This window comes from Myodes glareolus, chromosome 11, assembly GCF_982192425.1.
Source record: "Myodes glareolus chromosome 11, mMyoGla1.1, whole genome shotgun sequence".
Taxonomy (NCBI): Eukaryota; Metazoa; Chordata; class Mammalia; order Rodentia; family Cricetidae; genus Myodes; species Myodes glareolus.
The window spans coordinates 49,982,727-50,005,156 of record NC_142036.1 but is presented as its reverse complement, the minus strand read 5'-3'; the positions used below and the strand labels follow the sequence as shown (position 1 = coordinate 50,005,156).

The 22,430-nt window shown below is 47.6% G+C and overlaps 2 protein-coding genes across 13 annotated transcripts in view; one reads left to right on the top strand and one right to left on the bottom strand.

Moving 5' to 3' along the window:
• Syne2 (spectrin repeat containing nuclear envelope protein 2) overlaps positions 1 to 9,300 on the top strand; it is a 296,837-nt gene extending 287,537 nt beyond the window's left edge. For 2 of the 3 annotated variants that reach the window (XM_087911749.1, XM_087911747.1), the window contains 9 exons: positions 30 to 169; positions 1,498 to 1,612; positions 2,715 to 2,917; positions 3,903 to 4,103; positions 4,514 to 4,642; positions 6,095 to 6,286; positions 6,940 to 7,026; positions 7,620 to 7,669; positions 8,245 to 9,300. In XM_087911749.1, coding sequence (XP_087767875.1) covers positions 30 to 169; positions 1,498 to 1,612; positions 2,715 to 2,917; positions 3,903 to 4,103; positions 4,514 to 4,642; positions 6,095 to 6,286; positions 6,940 to 7,026; positions 7,620 to 7,669; positions 8,245 to 8,467 — 1,340 coding nt within the window. In that variant the 3' untranslated portion in view covers positions 8,468 to 9,300. The remainder of the gene's footprint in view (positions 1 to 29; positions 170 to 1,497; positions 1,613 to 2,714; positions 2,918 to 3,902; positions 4,104 to 4,513; positions 4,643 to 6,094; positions 6,287 to 6,939; positions 7,027 to 7,619; positions 7,670 to 8,244) is intronic. The other variant, XM_087911748.1, reaches the window with a different exon arrangement.
• Positions 1 to 22,430, bottom strand: part of Esr2 (estrogen receptor 2) — a 96,615-nt gene that overhangs the window by 23,229 nt on the left and 50,956 nt on the right. For 4 of the 10 annotated variants that reach the window (XM_085697517.2, XM_085697516.2, XM_085697523.2 and 1 more), the window contains 2 exons: positions 17,791 to 17,971; positions 14,611 to 16,556 (listed from right to left, as the gene is read on the bottom strand). In XM_085697517.2, the coding sequence (XP_085553643.1) occupies positions 16,370 to 16,556; positions 17,791 to 17,971 (368 nt within the window). In that variant the 3' untranslated portion in view covers positions 14,611 to 16,369. Of the gene's footprint in view, positions 1 to 14,610; positions 16,557 to 17,790; positions 17,972 to 22,430 lie in introns of those variants that run through there. The other 6 variants (XM_085697519.2, XM_085697521.2, XM_085697522.2 and 3 more) reach the window with 4 other exon arrangements.

Genomic DNA, 22,430 nt, shown 5'->3' with positions numbered 1-22,430 from the left:
ACCCTAACTGGTGTGACGTTTGGTTTCAGGTAAATCCATTGCTGAGGGCCACACGTGGCATGTTCCTGACAGCCCTTCCCATCCCAAGCATCACTACAAACCAGTGGAAGATGACAGGACCGTGGCGCCGGTCCCCTCAGATGCCAGCACCCCTTATAAACCAGCCTATGTAAGTCTGGACCCATTGGGAATATAGCCCAGAGACAGGCGTGCACTTCCGATCTTACTTTTGAACTGTCTTGCTTGCCGTGGTGGGATTTCTTCTGAGGGGACTTCAGGAAGGGGATGTCAGTGATAGAACTTGCCTAGCTTGTCCTAAGTTCAGCTTCTAGCACCACCCAAAGAACAAAGAAAGCTCTTTGTTGAGGTCCCCATGCTTCATTAGAACCCAGAAAATGGACTGACTTGAGGGTTTCCAGCCCCCAAACCTGTGTGTGCTGATAGTGACCTGGTGAGAAAACAATTTCCCTTAGAGGCAATTATCTGTATAAATAACAGAGTCTCCCCAAGCTGCCTCTTGGCTCTCAAATCCTTGCTGTATTTGTTTTCTGACTGCACATCAGAAAACAAAAAGGGGCTTCATTATCTGAAGCAGCGGTGCTGAGGGTGTGGATTTGGTTCCCCGGCCATGACAGTGGGGCATACAGCACTCTGTAAGCCTTCCCCAGCTGACAGTAGACCTGCTTCATACAGTCAGCCTGAGGCTGGGGAGGGAGACCCCACCCAGCCCCCACACCCTTCCCCTACCTGTGCCTCACTTTCTTCCAGGCATTAGGCCTGTGTTCCTCACCTGGCCAGTTTCAGCAGCTCGGCCTTTCTACTTGATGCGAAACCACGTGTGTTACCGGAAGTCGGAAGTCTCCTTTTCCCCATTCCACACACACAGGCCAGGTAGACAATGATCCAGAGAAAGCCCAGCTTTTCTAAAAGAAATCCGTTTATTTTTGGAAAGGCCTGATATCATAGGCCACTCAGCTCTGGGGGAGCAGAAGAGTCACTCACTGTATGCGCCGAAGAGCGGATGACTGATAATGAATGACCCAGGGAAGCGGAGGATCCTGTGTTGCCCATTCACAGGGAGGAAAATGCCAAACACCTCAGCGGGGTGACGTGCAGGGGCAGGGAGAATTTGTGGAACACTGTGAGGGTGTAAAAGTGCCCCCACAGGAGCTGTCTCATAAGATGGGTGATCACCTTGACTCTTCCCACAGTTTGTGTGGAGACCCTTAGGAAGGATGCAGACTAAAGCGGCCATTTTACCCCATCACTGACATACCATCCGCTTCATGGGCTGTCGCTGAGGCCTGCTTTCTGCTCACAGCTCTGCTTGCTTCCAGATCTTGCCATGTGCAAGGATGCATCTGTCATGTATCAGTTACCTTTCGGTGGGAAAGGTCCCATGTCTTTACTTCTTTATTGTTCCCATGAACCCAGGTGTTTCTTAGCTCCCTTTTCAATCTTATAGATATATAAACCTAAAAAATTGGTTCGTTCCAGGTAAAGTTGCTATTATGTCAAGGCACTGATGATGGCAAAGAAGGCCCAAGAGGCTCAAAGGGCAGTCCCCAGCAGGACGGTGAACAGCCGGACACTTTAACGGGACAGCAGCCAGGTACCACAAATGGGCATCCCTTAGCAGATACGGAGTTTGGGATCTGGGCCTAGCCAGGTGTTTACTTCAACATTTATCTGATAGAACATTAATTAGAGATCAAGCAATGACATAGATCACCAAGACTGCTGAACCTGCCCCACAATAGCCTCTGCTATTTCAAAATAAGCCCATTTGTGTTTATGACTCTCTAAGCATCTCACTTTAAATTGGATTTTTTTTTTTTTCATTATGGTGCTGAGGTTAGGCTTGGTAGGCAAAACTGTGTCTCTGGCCGTTTGAGCACTGTTCTTTATACACTGTGTGACAAAAGGGTCCTCAGAGGATGAAATGCATGTTTTGTATTGTTTTTTTGAGACAAGGTTTCTCTGTGTAGCCCTGACTGTCCTGGAACTTGCTCTGTAGACCAGGCTGGCCTCAGAGATCCGCTTGCCTCTGCCTCTCAAGTGCTGGATTTAAAGGTGTGTGCCACCACTACCCGGGTATGAAATGCATTGTTTTGTTGTTGTTGTTTGGGTGTTGTTTTGGCTTTCTAGATAGGGTTTCTGTGTAACAGTTCTAGTTGTCCTGGAACTAGCTCTTGTAGACCAGGCAGGTCTACAAGGTCCACCTGCCTCTGCCTCCCAAGTGCTGGGATTAAAGGTGTGTATCACCACCGACCAACTCTGAAATGCATATTTTAATGACTTCCCATGTATGGAAAAACAAGATGGGAAGGCGGAAATTAACACATTGTCTCAACTGCCTCGTAAGACAAGTTCTATAGTTACCAAAACAGTTGCTGAACTAAATGTAAAGTAGAATGATCAGAATGCCCACAACATTCTGATCATTTGAGTCCAAACAGCAACACCACATGAATTGCTGAGCTGGAGGTCAGAATACCAATTGGCCACAGGTTGGGATTCCTCACCCTCTGTCCCCACATCTTTCTAGCCCTTGTGGGAGTGGAGGGGATCGACCTTGAACATGGAGATTCCCTGGCTCCGATCCCCCTGCCAGGAGCATCCTGGACTCACTTGTGCCACCCTGACCACTCCCACACAGCTGAGAACATCTTCTCACTTTACCGCTCGCTTTAATGGGCAGCTTTGGATTCCAGGTGCCTTCGACAGATGGGAGCTGATTCAAGCGCAGGAGCTTCACGGCAAACTCCGGTTAAAAGAGAACGTGCAGCGGCTGAATTCTGACATCGGCACCATCGCCGCTTGGCTGGAAAAAACTGAAGCGGAGCTGGAAGCCCTGAGGCTGGCAGAGCCTCCCTCCAACGTCCAGGAAATGGCACTCACGGTGAAGAAACTGCAAGTGAGTGGGAGCCCTGGGGGAGGGGAGAGGAAACCAGTGCAGCCAGAGCTTGCGCTGTGGAGCCGAACAAACAGGTCAGGCCCGGGTTTGGTGTAGCTGGCAGCATGCGGGTAATGTGTGTAGAGAGGTCGTCTGCTTTCACTTCAGTAAGGACGGACATGCAGGTTTCTCTTTGCACATGGGAGAGAATCTACTGGATAATCGCCAAGCCCAAAAGAGCCCTGCTGAGATGTGGCTCAGATCCTAAGGGCTGGAAAGATCTGGATTTTAGATTCTTGAGGAGGTGCTGGTAGACAGTGTGAGGCAGCATAAAGCCAGCCTTCTGGCCTGTATGAGGTAGAGGTAGTTCACACAGGGCTAACAGTGGCGGTTTCCTGGCTCACTGGCTGAGGAGTCCTGTGGCCTGACTTACCTACCCTGTTGTAGAGTTAGGATTTGTTACCCAGAGCAGCGGCCCAGGGTGCAGGGGAGGGGCAGCTTAAAGCCTGCATTTTGGGGGTGCCCCCCTGAGCAAATAAATCTGAGGTCCTGAAACCCAGGACGGGAGGCTTGGGGGTTGTCCAGTTTCTCTCCACATCTGTTCTTTCCCAGGTTACCATTCCTCTTAAAGGGGTGACATGTCTGGGGTAAATGACAAATAGCTACGTATTCTTTATCTGGGAAACATTTAGTCTTACCGAGAATGGTTCCTAAGACAGAGAAAGGACTGTGGAGGTCAGTGGAGTCTCCTCATACCTCTGGGCTATTCTGTCAGCCAGGAGGCAGGCCTCTGCCATCAGACCCAGCCAGGCAGCCAAGCCCATTAGCCTTGTAAGGCAGCTCCCTCAGCTGACACTCCCCAGCCATTCACAGGCGTGTTCTCTCTCGTCTTGGTGGCCACTGCTTGGAGAAGTGTGGAGAAGGTCTGTCCCTTACAGGTATTGCAAAAGGAGCCCTTTTCCCCTGTCGCCAGAAGTCCTAACCTGATCTGTTCCCTTGGTGGTAGGAGATATTAAAAGCCTTTGCTACCTACAAGACCTTAATGGTCTCCGTCAACGTGAGCCACAAGGAATCTCTGCTGAGCGAGAGCCCCGAATCCACAGAACTCCAAAATAGGCTCCACCAGCTGAGCCTGTCCTGGGACACGGTCCAGGGGGTGATGGACAGCTGGAGAGGGGACTTACGACAGTCCCTCATGCAGTGCCAGGTACGTTGACTCAGCCCAACGTCCTGGCCCAGCAGCAGCCCGGCCCACATGCTAGGAGCCGCAGATAACTTTACCCAGAGCTGGCTTGGGTTAGGGAGTAAAAAAGCCCCTATGCCCCTCCTGCCATTAAATGGGCCCTGTGCTCATTTCCAGGCCTGTTGCTCAAGCCCACAGTAAAGGTAAAGCAAGCTTGCCATCGGGTTAAGGAAACTGCCTCTCTCTGTCCTTTGAGAGATTCAGAGTCCTAGCCCTGTAACAGGGGAGCACTTCGCTTCCCAGCGCTGCCTTCTGAGACCTGGGAATCATCCAGCGCCTGGCTCTGGGGCTTATCTGTAGAACTAAACAATGGTGTGTAGAAGGCTGGCTAGGACGAGAAAGGCGGGCGACTGACGAGAATGTTGTTTCTAAAGGACTTCCACCGGCTGAGTCAGGACTTGCTCCTGTGGCTAGCAAGTGCAGAGGGCCGAAGGCAGAAGGCATGTGTCGCCAGCCCAGAGGCAGACCGCCAGGCGCTCCTGGAGTGTCAGGAAGAGCTGAGGGTGAGTGTCTGCCACAGGACCACTTCACTGTCTACTTCCACGGGTCCGAGCTTCCCCTAGCGTTCTGGGCACCACAGTGGCCTAGGTGACTGTGACTCATGGGCTCAGGCAGCAAGGTGAAGAACCTCTCTCAGGAATTAGGGGTATCAGTGTTTTAAAAATACTTTTGAAACTCAAACCCACTGAAGCATTTTTTTTTCCGCTGATAAATTCATCCCTGGATATCCACAGCAGAGTGGTTAGACACCTGCACACACCCAGATTTGGGGGTACTTGAGTCCACTAGGTGAAAGGTACATGGTTTTCCATGTTATTCGTATGCCACCTACACAAATCCTCCCATATACCTTGAATCCTCTCTTGATTTCTTACACTTCTTAGTATAATGTAAATTTATTGTGTAAATGCTATAAATTTCTATTATACCACGCTTAGGGAAGAACAGCAAGGGAAGCATTTTTTTTTTCCTTCTTTGAGACAGGGTTTTGTGTAACAGCCTCGGTTGTCCTGGAATTCACTCTGGAGACCAGGCTGGCCTCGAACTCACAGAGACCCACCTGCCTCTGCCTCCCAAGTGCTGGGATTAAAGGTGTGCGCCCCCACTGCCCGGCTAAGGAAAGCATTTATATGTTCAAAACAGCACTAATTCTTTTGTTGTGCATGTTTTTTGATCCATGATTGATTAACTATGGGTGCAGGACCCTGGGGCACAGAGGTCTGACTGTACTCTTCATTTGGGGGGGAGTGTGTTGTCAATATTCATAGTAGAAATTCCTGGAATTTTCTGGAAGTTGTGCTTTCCACCAATAAGCTCAAGGTGAGACCTATACATTCTCACACATACGCAAGGGGACTTGTTTTTAATCTACAAGCTTATATGCAGTTTGATTTTCAGTATTTTATATTTAAAATTGCTGAGCATTGCTTTAAAGGAATTTTTTATCCCTACATTAACAGTGCCCAAGAGTACTTTCCACATGGGTGGAAAGGTCCTGACTGCCCCCCAGGTGGCTACTAAGAACTTGAAAAGTGATTGAAACACATTTTCGTCTTTTAATTTGGATGGAGGTAGCAGCATAACACAACAGCCAAGTGATCAGCCGGTGCCGCCTCTGTCTATCTAAGCTGTGGGTTTGACCTCATAGCTCTCGACTCACTGACTTCAGTTTCTCTGACCTTGTGTATAAGGGGTGTCTTCACACCACACCCCATCGCTTCTTTCCTCTAATTTCTCAACATAAATTATCTTTAGAGTTAAAAGGACTAAAAACGGGTGGGGTACAACCTGCTGAGCTGCTCTCTTAATAGTGCTAAGCCAAACAAGGGTTGAGACGGGTACCCGTGAACCATAGGAAGTCCTGGAGCTGAGTGGTACCTAGCATCCCTCCCCGAACAGAGAAAGCTACCCTATGCTCCCTGCTGACAACTGTTTTTGCACCAATTTGCTTTCAGCAACTGGAAAAGGAGTTGGAAGACCGTCAGCCTCAAGTCAGCTCCTTGCAGGAGATTTCCTCCAGCCTTCTCGTTAAGGGGCATGGAGAAGACTACATTGAGGCCGCAGAGAAGGTCCATGTAATCGAGAAGAAACTCAAACAGTTGCGTGAGCAAGTGGCTCAAGATCTGATGTCCTTGCAAGAAAGACTGGTGAGTCCAGTTGTTGCTTTTCCGTGTCAAGATGGCGCAGGAAGACAGGTTGTAGCCTCACTATGGTGGAGGGGGGCAGGTAGTCCGTGTAGTTTTAGCCCCTTTTGGCCCACACACCTTTATCAAATAAGTTGCATAAGCCCCGTGTGTGTGTTGTGTCATTTGAAAAAAGGCAGGTAACAATTGTACCTGTCTACTATTAGGGTTATATGCAAGATGAGTCCCGCTATCATCTCTACCTTTGTGCTGGAAACAAGCCTTCAAGCCTTCACTGTCTCTCATGACAAGATTTCCAGCCCTCCTCACTGTCCTGGTCTCTCTTTCCTGGTTGTCCTCTAATCTACTGACTTTCTGGTCTCTTAAAAATGTGATGTAACTCAAGGGAATACCAAATTGTAGTCTCGCCTAGCTGGAGATCTATCAACGATGTATGGAAACTCACAGCCAATTGGAGTTCCAGGTTTCCTGTGCTCCAGCTATATGGCCTTTTTTTTTCTGAAAAAGTCTATTTGCATGGGAGAAGAGAGCAATTAGAAGGCTTTAAGCTGGAACAGGAACAAATTACTCCTTGGAAAGTTCATAATGCACAGTGCTCTTGAGACTACCTAGAGCTTTGTTTTGCCCTAACCTGAATACCTGGGTGTGGCTTTCAGAATCCTGACCCCTCTCTGGCCAGCTTTGATGAAGTGGACTCTGGGGAACAGCCTCCAGCTGCCTCTGTACCGACTTCCTTTGCAAAGGTGAGTGCCCTTCCTTCCTTAAAAAAAAAAAAATACCCAGGATGGCTCTCAAAGTCATTAAGATGGCAGAAACCTGAGATTCCAGGGCCCCCTGGACCTTTCGTGACAGCACCAATCTATTTCAACCTTCCGAGCAAAAGATGAACATTTTTTTCCCAATCATTTATGAATCTGTATATACACCCATGTCACTGTGTGCATATGGGGGTCAGAGAACAACCTGTAGGAGTCGGGTCTCTCCTTCCATCACTTGGGTCCTGGGCATTGAACTTGGGTCATTAGGCTTGGCAGAAAGTTCTCTCACTGGCCCTTACAAGTGATTATTAAAAATGATTTTTTAAAGGCTCTCTCCCGGGGAGTTGCTTTTCTCTGAGATCATAGTAGGTCGTGAAAGATGAGGACCCCTGTTGAAGGTCTCCAGGAAACTGAAATATGAAAATCTTGATGGGTCAATAAACCCAATCATGTCATCAAGTTTAACCACACACCGGTGTGACTCCAGTCCCAAAAGTGTGATGGGAAAGTGACCAAAGGGGCAGGGTGCTAGCTAACCCAAGGAAGAACACATTGCATCATGGGCCTCTTTGTTCCAGCAGTTTGGAGCGGAGAGATCTACCAACGAGGAAGAGGAGACAGACAACAGGTAATGGCATCCCAGACCCCACAGAGACTCCCCAGCCTTCTCAGTACCACTCTCTAGGTTCATCTGCAGGGGACCAGGCTCCTCTTCCCAAAGCACACCCTACTGTCTGAGCTACTGTTCTATTGTCGGGAGAAAATACCCTAACAGATCAGCGTGCATGAAGAATAGTTTACCCCGGCTCGCGGTTCAAGGGTACACAGTCCGTCATGAGGGGTGGGGATCGCAGTAGCGGAAGCTTGAGGCAGCTGGTCATTGTGCCCACAGTGGATGAATGCTTGTCCTCTCAGCTTGCTGCTATCTCCTTTTTATTAAGTTCAGAGCCCCAGGCCATGGAACAGTGCTGCCCACTTTTTAAACCAGGTCTTCTCAACCTCTGGTAACCTAGATAATCTGTCACCGGTGTGCCTCTATGATTCGAGAACTTGTCAGTTTGACACTGTTAATTAGCCATCAGCCCATCTGAAGCACACACCTCAGCGGCCTGTAGTTCCTTCGTAAGCTGGTAGCCAGATAATGAATGGTGAGGGTAGCCTATGAACACTCCCGATGAGCTCTCCCCACCTCTCTGTTGGCAGGATGTCCCACCTCAACGGCCCTGGCAGCTCACAACCAAGGCGCTCCTTCCTCTCAAGGGTGATCAGGGCAGCGCTGCCCTTGCAGCTGCTCCTGCTGCTGCTGCTGCTTCTAGCCTGCCTGCTGCCTGCCTCTGAAGAAGACTACAGCTGCACCCAGGCCAACAACTTCGCCCATTCCTTCTATCCCATGCTGCGGTACACCAACGGGCCGCCTCCCACCTAGAGGATTCAGCTGGCTGCAGTGCCACGCCACTAGCCTAGGCCACAGGTGCTCAGCCTGTGAGTGACCCTTAGCCTTGATGCAGGGTCCTGCTGCAGACACCTCCCTCATCTTGAGCAAATGGACTCTAGGGGCCCACGACCACTCAGACAAGATGTCCTTCCTCTGGGATAGAACCAAGTACACAGCAGGACCTGGCATTCAAAACTAGTAATGGGTTCCAAGAACTCTGGAAAGGGGGGCTTCCCAAAGAGCCACGCACTTTGTAAAACACTGTATTGTAGCACAGCTGTCATAAGGCCCACAAACAATGATGTTCAGCACATAAATGAACTATATCCAAGAAGCTCGTAGGTCCCTACCTGAGTAATGGTTCGGGAACTCCAATCGTGGTTGATTCAGACACATTTGAAATGTTCAGAATCAGTTTTCCTCCAGTCGGCTAGCAGTCTGCGCTCCCGGTTATAAACTAAAATGTCCTGTTCCGTACCTGGGTCAGCTCTTTTATATTGCTTTAAAAAATTTTTTTTCAAAGAAATTTTATTGCATGGATGTGGTTATTTGTGCATATTTTTAACACCACTGAACCTGTATGAATAATGTAAACTTTGATTAAAAAAAAAAAACAGATTTTTAGCTTGAGCTTTGGACTAATGTACAGTAAATGCCAAGCTCCAGACTTGATAGGGATGTTTTTATAAGTTAATTTTTTTAAGACTTTTCATGTTTTAAAGAGACACTTTGGGTCTGGTTGAGCTGTTTGGCCACCAGGGGTTAGAACTATTTGTGATATGTACAACTCAGATGTTTCTCATTAAAAAAAAAAAAAAAAAGCCGGCCTGTTGTATTCAACTCTGTAAGAGGGCAGGTAGTCTTCCAAATATGACAGATACTTAGACTCACCTGATCCCACCTGCTACCATGGACTCTACAGTGACTAGGCTGACTCTCCTTCCCCCAGTGTCCCCATTTGGACCCCCCCCCCTCCTCTCAGCCCTTCTCTCTCCCTTTGAGATTCACCTGATCCCAGTGACCACCTGTTGTTATTATGGGCCTGGTAGGCTACCTCATTTTCCTTCCCCTTATCCTCCATCTGGGTCACCCAAGTCACTCTGGTTGCTTGTCAGGGAGTGCCCCCTCCTCTTAACCTGTCTTCCCACCTCCAGGGGACCCTTCAGCCATCACATGGGCCCTGCCAGCTGCTCTATCTAGCCTTGAGACCCAGGACAAGCCCATACTGCCAGGAGAAACTTGTTCTAGAAGTGAAACACACCAAACCTGGAGAGAGGCTGTATCCCCATTTACCAAACAGGAAGCCAGGCTTCTCAAAGCCGCTGTGAATTAGCATCCTGAACACCTCAACCAACAAACTCCAGATGTGCAAATCCCAACTCAGCGAACAGGGAAAACCCAAATAGCATGTCACCTCGAGAAAAAGAAAGTACAATTCCCATAGTAATGGCCCCTAGTGGAGATAACATAGAAAAACTTACAGAGTTCAAAAGAATGGTTGTAACTATGGTCAAACAACTCAGACGACAAAGAGGTGAATGAAATAAGAAAGCTGGTCCAAGACATGAAAATAGTTTGAATTTTTTAAAACAGTTCAAATGAAGAAAAAAAATGTTAGAATTGAAAGACTCAGTAATGGTTTAACTTAACCATTTCCATTGAAGTAATTAACAACTTCAGTGGAAAGCCTCTGCAACAAAATGAATTGTGTCTAAAACAGACACAGGGACGGAAGACAAAATAGAGGAACTGGATCAGTCAGTAAAGATCAAGAAAAATTTTTTTTAAAAAAATTAGCAATAACAAATGGAGCATGGGGGAGTTTTGGAAGCCCGTAAAAAGACATAATCTAATCATAGGCCTAGAAGGAGAAGAAACTATAGTGAGACATAGAAAACATCTTCAGTGATGTCATGGAAGAAAATCTCCCAAGCCTAGAGAAAAAGGCTCCTCTCCAGATGTGAGGTCTGAGGACACCAAATATATAACACCAGAAAAGACATTACCTACAACATATTATAGTTAAAATATTAAAAACACAAACTACAGAGAGGGTTTTAGAGCTCCAAGGGAGGACACTTAAGTCAATTACAGAGGCAGACTGATTAGAACAACAACTGATTACTCAACAGAAACCTTTAAAGTCAGAAGGGCCTGGAAAGCTGTGTTCCAGATCCTGAAAGAGTATAACTCCTTCACCCAGCAAAACCATCTAATAAAATTGAAGGAGAATGTAGTGTCATACGCCTTTAATCCAGGAACCACAGGGGAGGCAGAGGCAAGAGAATTCATAAGTTCTGGGCCTGCCAAGGCTATACAGTGAAACTCTCCTGCCTACACACAAAATAATCATTTGAAACAATACAGGCTATGGCCAAAACTCTTGATCATTCTCTAGAGCATCATAGGAAAACCTACTGCTGAAGATACAACCCACTTGAGTCAGAAAACATGGAGAAAACAAGCTAGCACTCACCTGGGAGCTTCATCCCTACTGGCTGCATCTTACAGTGTTTGAAGGAGCTATGATTGCTACCAAAGAAGGGGGAAAAAATTGAGGCAGAGTCTCAGTGTGTAGCCCTGGCTGGCCTAGAACTTAAAGCAGTGGGCTATCTAATGAGACAAAGCCCCAGCGCTGTGTCCATCCCACTTCAGGTGAGTCTCAGCATCTCTCCATCCTTGATTGAAAACTACTAACCCAGTTCCTCACCTGCATCAGCACCGGGAGGCAGGATTGACTGGGCAAAACACATAACTGGAGGGTTCAGGCCAGAGAAGCCTGTCACTGTTTCAACCTGGGACCCTTCACTCTTCAGATATCCAAGCCACCTGTTCAATTACCCAGCAGTTTGTCCAGGGGCCATAAAAAAGGGGGGGGGTATTTGTTTTTATCCCACCTTAACTGTGCCTGGCTTACAGTAATGGGGGGGGGGTCTAAACAACTTTTAAGCCAATGAATTGCTTCAAGGTTCCCTGCTCCATCTTAGCCTGAGGCAACTAGCAGAAAGTCTAGTTCCTTCTCCACCTTGCACTCCAGAGAGTGTCTCACAGGCCTTCACTGCCCTCAGCAAGGGAGGCTGAAGTATGTCAAAGGGTAGGTTGTCTTTTAAAGGCTAACAATACAGATATTTTCTTAGCCTGAAGACCTCCGAGTTTGAGTTTGGCCCCTCTTCCCCAATACCCCCAGAAAGCCCCTTCTGCCTCCTTCCATGCAGAGCTTGGAGTATCCCCCCAAAATGTTTGTGTGAGATGATTCACGTTTCATGGTCAGGCTTAAGCAAACTGCTCACTCCTTTCCTTCCCCACTTGTAGGGGAAATCTTCAAATGACCACAGGCACAAATCTAACTTCAGTATCAATGAGTGACTCCACCCCATCTCTGGAGGGTATATTACTAGTTGACTCAGATGACAAAAATTACAGAAAATCTATTCAAATAAATAGATTCTCTGCAAACCAGAACTTTTACATCTCTACACAGTGCCTGTGGTCATGTGTAAGAAGCGATTTGGTAACAATAGGTTCAATTGTTCCTATTTAGACAACCTAGGGGAAGGTGGGACTAGTAAGTCTTGTGAAACGGTAGGCAAGCATCCGCGCTGATGGCCCCTTCCCCAGAAGACTGACCACAGTTCTCAGCATTACAAACCCCAAAAGAGAATGGAACTCATGGGAGAAAATCAGACACGGCTTAACCCAGCAACTCTAAGTTCTTAAAACTCAGCTCCTAATAAAAATGTCTTTAAAACCCAAATTATGAAAAACATTTTTATGTCCAATTAAACCTCTTTGAAACAGCTGCATAGATATTAAAGGGACATTGCAAGGGCAAAGGACTCCTAAACGGACACATGACGGACGCATGACAAGTCTTAAAAGCATCACACAGTATTTTTGTGTTTGTTGGGTTTTTTGGTTTTGGTTTTAGATTTTTGTTTTGTTTCATTTTGGTGGGATAGAGTCTCACTCTGTAGCCTAGCTTGACCTCAGATTCAAGGCAAGCCTCCCAAGTGTGAGGGTTTCCAGGTAGGCATAAGGCACCACACTCAACCCAAACGCTCGTTTCTTAACAGGCTCACAGTTTAAAGCCTGTCATCAACCTTAGTCTGATGGCACACAGTATCTGTCTGGAAAAAAAAAATGACCAAGAATAGTCAAGCAGCAGGCTCAGAGAGACACAACCACTGCCTCATAAAGTCATAAAGGACCAGGGCTCCCAGGAAATCAAATGACTGCCACTCAGAGCGCAGTGACTGGGAACTGGTTGGAGCTAGCAAGCCTTTGCCTGCCACAAAGAAGAAGAAAGAAACTGGCTGGCCTACAAGTGAAGATGATCCCTGGAATATTTAGAATCATGTCACAGAGACTGTGTACAATGTATAGTATAGCTGCAGCTCCAGGAAGTTTGGAAGCTACAGGGGAAAACGGGCATGAAGTGTGTGTGTGTGTGTGTGTGTGTGTGTGTGTGTGCGCGCGCGCCTGCGTGAATGTACTGTTGGCACAATTTTGTTTTTTAAATGGTTAAAACTCCCTCTCTTATTTGACTTGTGTTCTCACCCTTGGGGATTATTTTTGGAGTTAATCTCTACTTCCACTGACAAGCAGGATAAACAGGGGCAGAGAAAAGAGGGGCATTTGTAAGAAATCACCATGTGGCTCTCCTGTGGACAATCCTGTCCACACCAGCCCTCTTTAGTTCACACCCAGAAATCTGTGAGAATCCTCTATCATTAGAAAATAATAATATCTGTATTAAGGGTATTTCATGGTGACCATTTCTAATTTAAGATTGTGATTTAGAGTTGGGCAAAGTCCACTTATCTATAGATAAGTTTCTCGAGTGATGGCTTGCTGGTTAAAACAGAAGAATCCTGCCATACCAGTTCAAGGCAGAGCTGAATATGGTTGCTCTGTAATATGTCAGTTGTGGTTTGGGGGGTCATTTGGGGGGAAAGGGGTGTTCAGTAATCTAATCCATAGATAGGTGACAAATCCTATTCATCCTTAAAAAAAAAGTTTTTTTGAGACTTGTACTGCTATGAGAGAATTCAAACTGTCCCAAAGGAATGTGAAGGTTTCAAGGAAGCCATCATGAATCAAAGAGAAAAGGACCCATCTTCAAAAAAGGACATTGAGCATTTCCCCAATACATTGAAAACTGTGTCATCCTTAGATAGCATGTCTGGAACAGATGACCAGAGATATTGGCACCTCAGCTGAAAGGAAGAAGAGGACCCTAGGGTGCTCAGAAACAACAAATGGTCTTTAGAGTACAGATCACATTTCAACTTGTCCCAGAACCGAGTCAAAAACAACCCTGTGCTGAGAAGTCTCAGGCCGGGCTAACCTGTTTCCCTTCCAGACCCAGGTGAGATGCAAGTCATGTAGAAATGACCTAGAGGGTTGCATCCTCCTCCCACTGAACCAAACACAGTGAAATGAGCAGACCCTAGAATCAGGTGGGAGAACTGGGCACCCCATAACTAATGGGCTGAGGGCAGTGGTACTTGTCTGAGATCCCCACAGGCTGACGCAGAAGGATTAAGAATTCAAGGCTAGCTAGCAGCCACTGGAGCATATACTTAATCTAAGTACACACAAAACTTTGCACAGAAGGCCGTTTGACCACCTGAGTTCAGACTGATCCCTTTCTTGGGTATCCAAATACAACCAAGAACTTGGCTGTTTACCAAGGAGACAATAGCTTGGAGCTCATTCTGATTTTTGTTTCTCTTGTCTGGCAGATGCTTGAAAAAACAAAATTTTACTGGCAGTATTTCAAGACTGCCTTTGCCTCCCACTTCCTGTCCTCCAATCCCTGACCTTTGTCAGCAGGGGGAGGCTTTCTGCACCGAGGCTCTTGGCTGTAGCACTGAGCTGCTAATAATCTCCAACTGCCTCAGAACATCATCCACACATCTGCGTGCTCCCAACGCCCGCGTCCCAGTGTGTGTGTGTGTGACAGCTGCGACAGTCGGCGTTAGCAACAGCACACCAATACCAAAATTAAGACACATTCAAGTTCTCTCTTGTTAGATGTAATCTTCCTAATGAATGACTCTGTAAACACAGGATGTACTGACCAAAGCAACCCTATTTTCAAAGGAAAGTATATTTAATACTGTATCACCGGGTTTTACTTTTTAAAACACCCAATCGGCATGATCATTTAATTGCTTACTTTCAAAGTAGAGCCGTTACACATTTTGTGAATTTGCCATGGTCCTAAAAACATGTCGGAAAATTCCAGCTTCTAAAACTTGAGTTCCAATTGCCATTTCAGAAGGTCTTTCTCCTTAGCTCCCATTACATCCCATTTGAATAAGAGCTAATGAGTTTACTACATTTCTACTTCACACAACCCACCTCAAAACTGTTCTGGTAAGAAAATATTTTAAGCTGGATGGTGATGGCACATGCCTTTAATCCCAGCACTTGGGAGACAGAGGCAGGCAGATCTCTGTGAGTTCGAGGACAGCCTGGTCTACAGAGTGAGTTCCAGGACAACCAGGACTACACACAGAATAACCCTGTCTCCAAAAAAGCATAAAAAGAAAGAAAATATTGAGACACATAGGTTAGAGAAGCTTTTCTTCTTGCTTCTTGCCACAATTACCCCTAAATATTTTTCTTTTTGGAGGAGCTCAAAAAAAAAAAAAAAGAGATGTATTCAGGTTCTTTGCTTATCCACTCCACACTATATAGCAGAGAGAGAGAAAGAGAGAGAGAGAGAGAGAGAGAGAGAGAGAGAGAGATAATTCCTTCCAGAGGCTATGCATCATATGCATCAGCCTGTAGATGCATCATCCCATGGGTAGATGATGCTGCCCCTCTGCTGTGCATTCACAAGGCCTAAAAGAAGCAGTGTGTTATGACTCACGATAGATGAACTCTATTCTTGCAAATATGGGGCCTTATACACACACATACACATACACACACACGCGCGCACACGCGCACACACACAAGAGGTGGGGAGGAAAAGGGATATAGAAAAAACCCACCAACATAGCTTCAAGGAAACTCAGGTATAAAGAGATTTAAATCTTAATCCAAGACAGGTGCACACTCAACAGGCCAAATAAGCAGGCTCTACAAATGTAAACCAAGAAGGACGAATCTACACAGGGATAGTAAGAGGACCTGGGAGGAGGAAGGCGGCTCGCATCTGAGCTCGGCCATTATCCCTCTGGTCGTCAGTGGAATTACATGTTACAGTGCTATCAGTCACATGTCGTCAGTCCTCACAAGCCTGTGAGGTAGGAATGTGAAACAAGTTGATTGTCAATCAAGTGGTCCAGAAGACACCATTCAAAGGCTGATTTTACAGCCACACAGTTAATTCTACAGCACTTGTCTTATAGAACAGTGGTTCTCAACCTGTGGGTCATGACCCCCCTGGGGGGTCGCATACCAGATATTTACATTCTAATTCATAACAGTAGCAAAATTACAGTTATGGAGTAACAACGAAAATAACGGTCTGGCTGGAGGGTCAGCACAACATGAGGAACTGTATTAAAGGGTCCCAGCGTTAGGAAGGGTGAGGTCCACTGCCGCCTAGGGTCACACTCTCTTCCCATCTAATGCCAACACTTCCAGGTCAGGCTTTCACTGTTCATCCCCAAAGCTTTAAGATGCTTTCCAAGTTGGCAGAGGAGACGGAAGAGTGCGAGAAGAACCACATCTAGAACCTACTAAGGTTATACCAAAGTTAGAACTCTGCATTCAAAGGTACCCCCTGGTACAAGAACACTGCAATCCACCCACTCAGACCCTGGGAAATGGAATGTGGGGGAAGGGCACATGACCAAGGCAGCCATAAGAGAGCCATGAGGGTGCACGGGTCTACCTTTGACCATCTCTGCAAACTGTCCACCGCAGGTCCGGCCATCACTGAGACTGCGGGTTCTGGGGACCCTCTTTGCTCTTACTGTCCTCTGCTGAGCTGCAGTCGGACCCCGCGACCGAGGACTTATACCCTCGAAGCGTGTGAGCATTCAGCATCTCCAGCAGCAGGTCATACACTGGGACCACATTTTTGCACTTCATGCTGAGCAGGTGTTCCATGCCCTTGTTACTATGGGGAAGAGAGGTACTGAGAATCCTTCCCTCCAGGTAGCCATGGGGATGTTGAGACAGTCCCCCAAGTCTCCTGCACAAAGCCAGCCCATCCCCTCCCCACATTCCCTGTACTTCTACCCCATCGTTCTGTAGCTCACACGTCCAGCGCCCTCCGCAGTCTACACTCAAAGGCAAAAGTGGTACCCACTTGACCTCCATCTCACCACTCAATGCTGCACCATGGGCTCGTTCATAAAAAGCATGAAAACAAACAGTGTCACTAACTGTAAGTAGGCTTCACCCTGGGAGGGCAGAAGCACCCTATTTCCTTGACCGCCCAGCTTGGAACGTACATATCAAGACGTTGAAAACTGTTGCCATCCTTGGCTTGACCTTGAAAGGGTCCTGTGTACCGATTTGGGGTTATGAACAAACTTTAGCGATGAGAGGTACTCACACGTAAGAGAGGGTAGACTAATATCTGTTCTGCAAAGGGTCATGGGCTGAGCCCTTAGTAAAGAAATGTTAAATAAAGTGGACACTGTCCTTCCCCACAGCTCTTATGGCTTCCTACTCAGGCAAACATGGCCTTCCTTGTCATCTCCTCTCTTCCAGACTCAGGGCAGGGCTACCCTCCTGAGCAGCACCACCCACAGGGCATCCCTAGCCATCCCAGCACACCTTCTCCCTCAGAGCACATGCCGTCTACTTCCTGACCAGGCTGTGCTCCACCCACACAGCCTTGCTTCCTCAACCTGTTGGGATCGAAGTTCTCTTAGATCTCGTCCCAGGTATCCTGATGCCACGGAAGCCAAGGGACAACTTGGTGCACACCCCCAGTCCTCAGCTGAAGTGTGACCAGGAGAGCCAGGCTTAGCATCCTTAGAGAAGTGACCCCAGGTCTTGGCCCTGGGTGGTGTTAGGAAGGTGGCGATTCATTTTAGAGGGAGAGCTGCCCATTTTGGGACCCTATAAACAAATTCTAAACCCTAGCAACTACATCTAGGTGGGTCCTACCAGCTGCCCCCAAAATCCTATCAAGTGCCATGTGTCACTCATTTCAGAACCCATGATGCACCAAGCTTTGGTGCAGGTGTGTGCACTGGTGAATTCCCATTCAAAAGTTTATTCTTCTTTAAAGTCGAACGTTCTACCATATCCACTGCAAACTTGCCAAAGCATTCGCCCAAAGTTCTGAGCGCATGCCCGGCCCACAGCCTCCCCTGCCAACAGCTTCTGGCGGTTTGTACCTGATGTGTCTGACGTGAGAGAGAAGCATCAGGAGGTTGGCCAGGCGAACCGACTGCTGCTGGGAGGAAATGCCACTCTTAGCAATCACCCAGACAAGGGCATCTGTCACTGCGTTCAATAGATGTGTCAGCTTCCGGCTGCTCTCCGCCTCCTGGCTTGCCGTAGCTAAGGGGTACATGCCTGGACAAAGAAGGAGAGCCCCAAAGTCAGAGAAAAGGAAGCCGAGGTCATGTGCTCAACTGTTAAGTATGCCTGGTTCCCCAGGGAGGAGGCAATGTGGGCCAGAGATGCTCTAACTTGCACAGGCACACGCATGGCACACCCTACCTCCCCCGAGGTTCTTCCCCTGAGAGCAAAACCTTATCACTGAGCTGTAAGGGAATCCTGGCTGGATACAGGGCAGACAAGATCCCGCAAGGTGTCCACCAGGTGAGCTCTGTGGCCTCACCAAAGCAGTAGGCACTTCAAGTAATTGTGTTGTGCACCTGCAGCAAATGGCTACATGAAGACCGTCAGGTGAGATTAATATAATTATATAGTTTATCGCACACCTATAATCGCAGCACTCAGGAGGCAGAGACAGGCAGATCTTTGTGAGTTAGAGGCCAGCCAGGGCTATTACACAGAGAAACCCTGCATTGTGTAAAAAGAAAAAAATTAATATAAGCTAATTCTTTACTTCCTTTGAGAATGGCAGTTGACAATAACTAGGTGCATTCTCAAGAAACCAAGGGCTGGGTGGTTGTGGCACATGCCTTTAATCTCAGCACAGTTCGATACCAGTCTAGTTTATAGAGTGAATTCCAGGACAGCCAGGGCAACACAGGGAAACCCTATCTTGAAAAACCAACAAAAAAAGAAAAAAGAAAAGAAACCAAGGGCGACCAAGCATGGTGGCACACACCATTAATTGTATTCCTCGTGGTTGGTCTTCACTTGCTGTGATAAACCACTGACCAAAACCAGTTTAGGGAGTACAGGGTATACCTCACCTTACAGGTTACAGTCCGTGACCAAGGAAAATACGAGCAGGAAAATGGAGGCAGGCGCTGAAGCAGAAGCCATGGAGAAGTACCTCCTACTGACTTGCTCAGCCTGATTCTTACACAGCTCACCTGCCTAGGGGTGGCACCACCCACAGTGGGCTGGGTCTTCCCACATCAATCATTAATCAAAACAACGCCCCATAAACTCGTCAATAGGTCAGACTGATGGCCTCAGTTCTCAGTTAGGGCTCCCTCTTCCCAGGTGACTCTCACTGGTACAATTGAAGAGGCAGAGGCAAGTAGATCTCAGTGAGTTCCAAGCCAGCCAAAACACCGTGGTCATATTCTGAGGCCGGAGTTCCGTGCACCCGCTTGCCTGGCCCCCACAAGGCTCCGAGTCTGAGCTCTAACGCCTCAGGAAATAAATTAAACCGTCCAGTGGCCCTGGAGCTGCTGCACGGAAGCCCCTGTTCACCCCCTCCACACCTCAGACCCTCCCCCCAGGCCGCTCATTCCTTCTCCTTGGCAGCCAAAATGCAGATCTCCCGCTGGCTTCCGGACATCCCTGCTATCCAGGCACAGCAGACGCCACCGTATGGTGCGGCCATTGAGGGACACGGGTCTCCTTTTTTTTTTAATTTGTTGGGGGTTGGCGCATCACACATGGGCGGAGGTCAAAGGACAACTGGCAGGAATCAGGACCTCTCCTCCCACCATACAGGGGTCCAGGGACCAAACTCAGGTTGTCAGGCTTAGCGGCAGTAGGAACCTTCTCTGGCTCAGCCATCTCTCTGATTTCCATCCCACCCCCACTTAAATAGCGTCCTGTAGCCCAGCAAACTGTGAACCTAGCCAAGGATGGCCTTGACCTTCTGGTCTTCCTGCCCGTATCGTCTGTGCTATGATAGAGGCCCGAGCCAGCACACGTCTATGTAGTGCTGAGGCCCAAACTCGGGGCTTTACGTGTGGCAGGCAAGCGGTCTACTTGTTGAGCTCCATCCTTAGCCCTGTCCTTGATCTTTCAGGTCCCAGTTCCCACACCTCACCTTGAATCCCACTTCTAACTGTACTGGTGACACACTGAGCCTTCTCAAGAGTCTGCTTAGCACAATGGTTCTCAGCCTGTGGGTCGCCACCCCTTTGAGGCCACATATGGGATCTCCTGCATACCAGATCTTTACATTATGGTCCACAACAGTCGCAATTACAGTTCTGAAGTAGCAACAAGGTAATTTTATGGTTGGGGTCCCCACAACATGAGGAGCTGTGTTAAAGGGTCGCAGCATCAGGAAGGTTGAGAGCAATCGGTTTAGGATGTCTTCCCCCTTCTCCGTTATTCCGTCTCTATGACCATTCCTCCCTCAGATCTCAGCCTGGCCACCAACTTCCTTCTGGAAACTTTACCCGAGTCCCAGCCTACATCTGGCTTGAGTCCTTTCCTACACAGGCAGGAGGTCTGCCTTGTCCTCCCCACATCCCTGCAGCCACCCCTCCCTCCCCTCATCAAGGCCAACACAGCCCTTTGAGGGCACAGACCCTGCACACCTGTCACCCTGCCCCCATCACCTCACACATGGCCTGACACAGAGGACATGTTTATGTATAGAGAGAACTATACGGGATTCACATAGGCTCACATGTGTGTATATTCTTAGACAGTCACATGATTGTAACGGAAATGGTTATAGCTATTTTAAGTACATACAGAGAAGAGCATGATTTAAAATGTAGAGGGTTTTGAGCAGCATACCGTTGATCCCAGCACTCAGGAGGCAGAGGGCAGGTGGAACTTGGAGTTGGAGGCTAGCCTAGACTACATAGCAAGTCTCAGGACATCCAGGGATACACAGAGAGATCCTAAACATTATGCTAATGAGATAAGCCAGTCACAAAAGATCACACTTGTTCGGCACAGGGTAGGGCCCATGAGGTTGGCTTCAAATTTCCTACAGAGCTGAAAATGATCTTGAGCTTCTGATCCTCCTGCTACCCCCCCTGGGTGCCTCGAGATGACAGGCAAACACCACCAATTATTGAGCTACTGCCCCAACTTTGAGCCCCTTTTTCCATTCCATTATTTGAATCAGATCTAGAACAGACACATTCATAGAGACAAAACGGATTGGCAGCTACCCTGCGGTGAAAGAAGGTGCGTGAGATGGTTAACTATCGACTTGATTGGATGAAGAAACCTAGAGGACTTAATCAGAAAGGATGAAATGAGGAGGAAGACATGCTCAGGGGGTGGGCAGCACCATGGCATGGACTGCAGTCCCTCCAGCTGAGCATCAGAATTCCCCATCTGCTTCCTGGACCTCGAGTGTGTAAGCCGGCAGCTCCCGCAGCTATGGACAGAAGCTGACCCCAAAGCTAACTTTCCCATCATCTTTCCTCCCTTAGCTGCTTCTTGTAGGGTACTTAGTGACATCAGTAACAAAGGTAACTAATGCAGTAGGGAGTGGATTTCCTGGCGGTGGGGGTTAAAATGTTCTAATATTGACTTTGGTAATGACACAGAGTGAACATGCTAACAAAAATTGAATCGTATACTTTTGTTTTAGGACAAGATCTTGCCATGTAGCCTAGGCTGGCCTAGAACTTCCTATACATTCCAGCCTGACCTCGAACTCATAGTTCTCCATAGTACTGGGATTAAACCACCACACACAGCTTGAATTATATTCTTTAAATGGGTGAACCGGAGTGTCATTAAAATAGCCTTCGGAACCCAAATCACAGTAGCAGAAATGCCCACTGGCAGTGTGTGGCTCCCTTCAAAGAGCATGGTTGGTAGTCAGTCATCCTTTTCATGAGCCAGCATCATTACCAAGGGCAGACCATGGGTCTCCTACAAGGTTGGAGGCAGCACAGTCCCATATGGAGTCTGGAACCCATTGTGATCAATTTGTTTGGGAAGAGGAGGCACCACATTTAAACAGGCACCTGCCATGTCAAGTTTTTAGAAGGAGAAGTGTATATATGAAAAATCTTAAAACTTAAAACCATCCCTCTAGTCGGGAATACCACACCCATACTTTGGGCATCCATATCCCTGCTCATTGACATAGCGCAAGGGGACACACTAATTGCTAAGTGGCAGGTCTTCGACAGGGGAAAGGGACAAGACAGAAGCCCTGCTAACCAAATACACAGGAAGCAAAAAGAAAAATGGACCCCCTCCACCTCTAAAAATAGAAACTCTATGATTTATTGTAAAACAAAACTAAATTGCTTTTCATAAGGCTAAAGAGATCTAGTAAAGAAGGAAGGGAGGGAGAGGGCTCTTGGCGCAATACCCCATACCTCCCAAAGAAAGCAACTCAAGGACACCCAAATCCCCGCTATTTCCTGGAAACATCTGTGTGTTCCTCCCTCTGGCCCACCAGACATTCTGGAAGCATGAATGCCAAGAATTGTGGAATCCGACGTGCTCTGAGGTGAAGACCCAGGCTTTGCTCAGTAGGAGGGAAATAATTCAGAAAATCTGGAGTATTTTACTTAAAAATCCGAGAAACTAGTCATGGAAAAATTGGTTTCTGGCTTTGAAGGGTGAAAGGGAATGTGTGAGCTGTTCTAAAGCAAAACAGAATGGGGGCCTGGGTTTAACCTGCTAAGTATTTCAATTAATAAAATGTTTCGTTCTTTCAAAATCT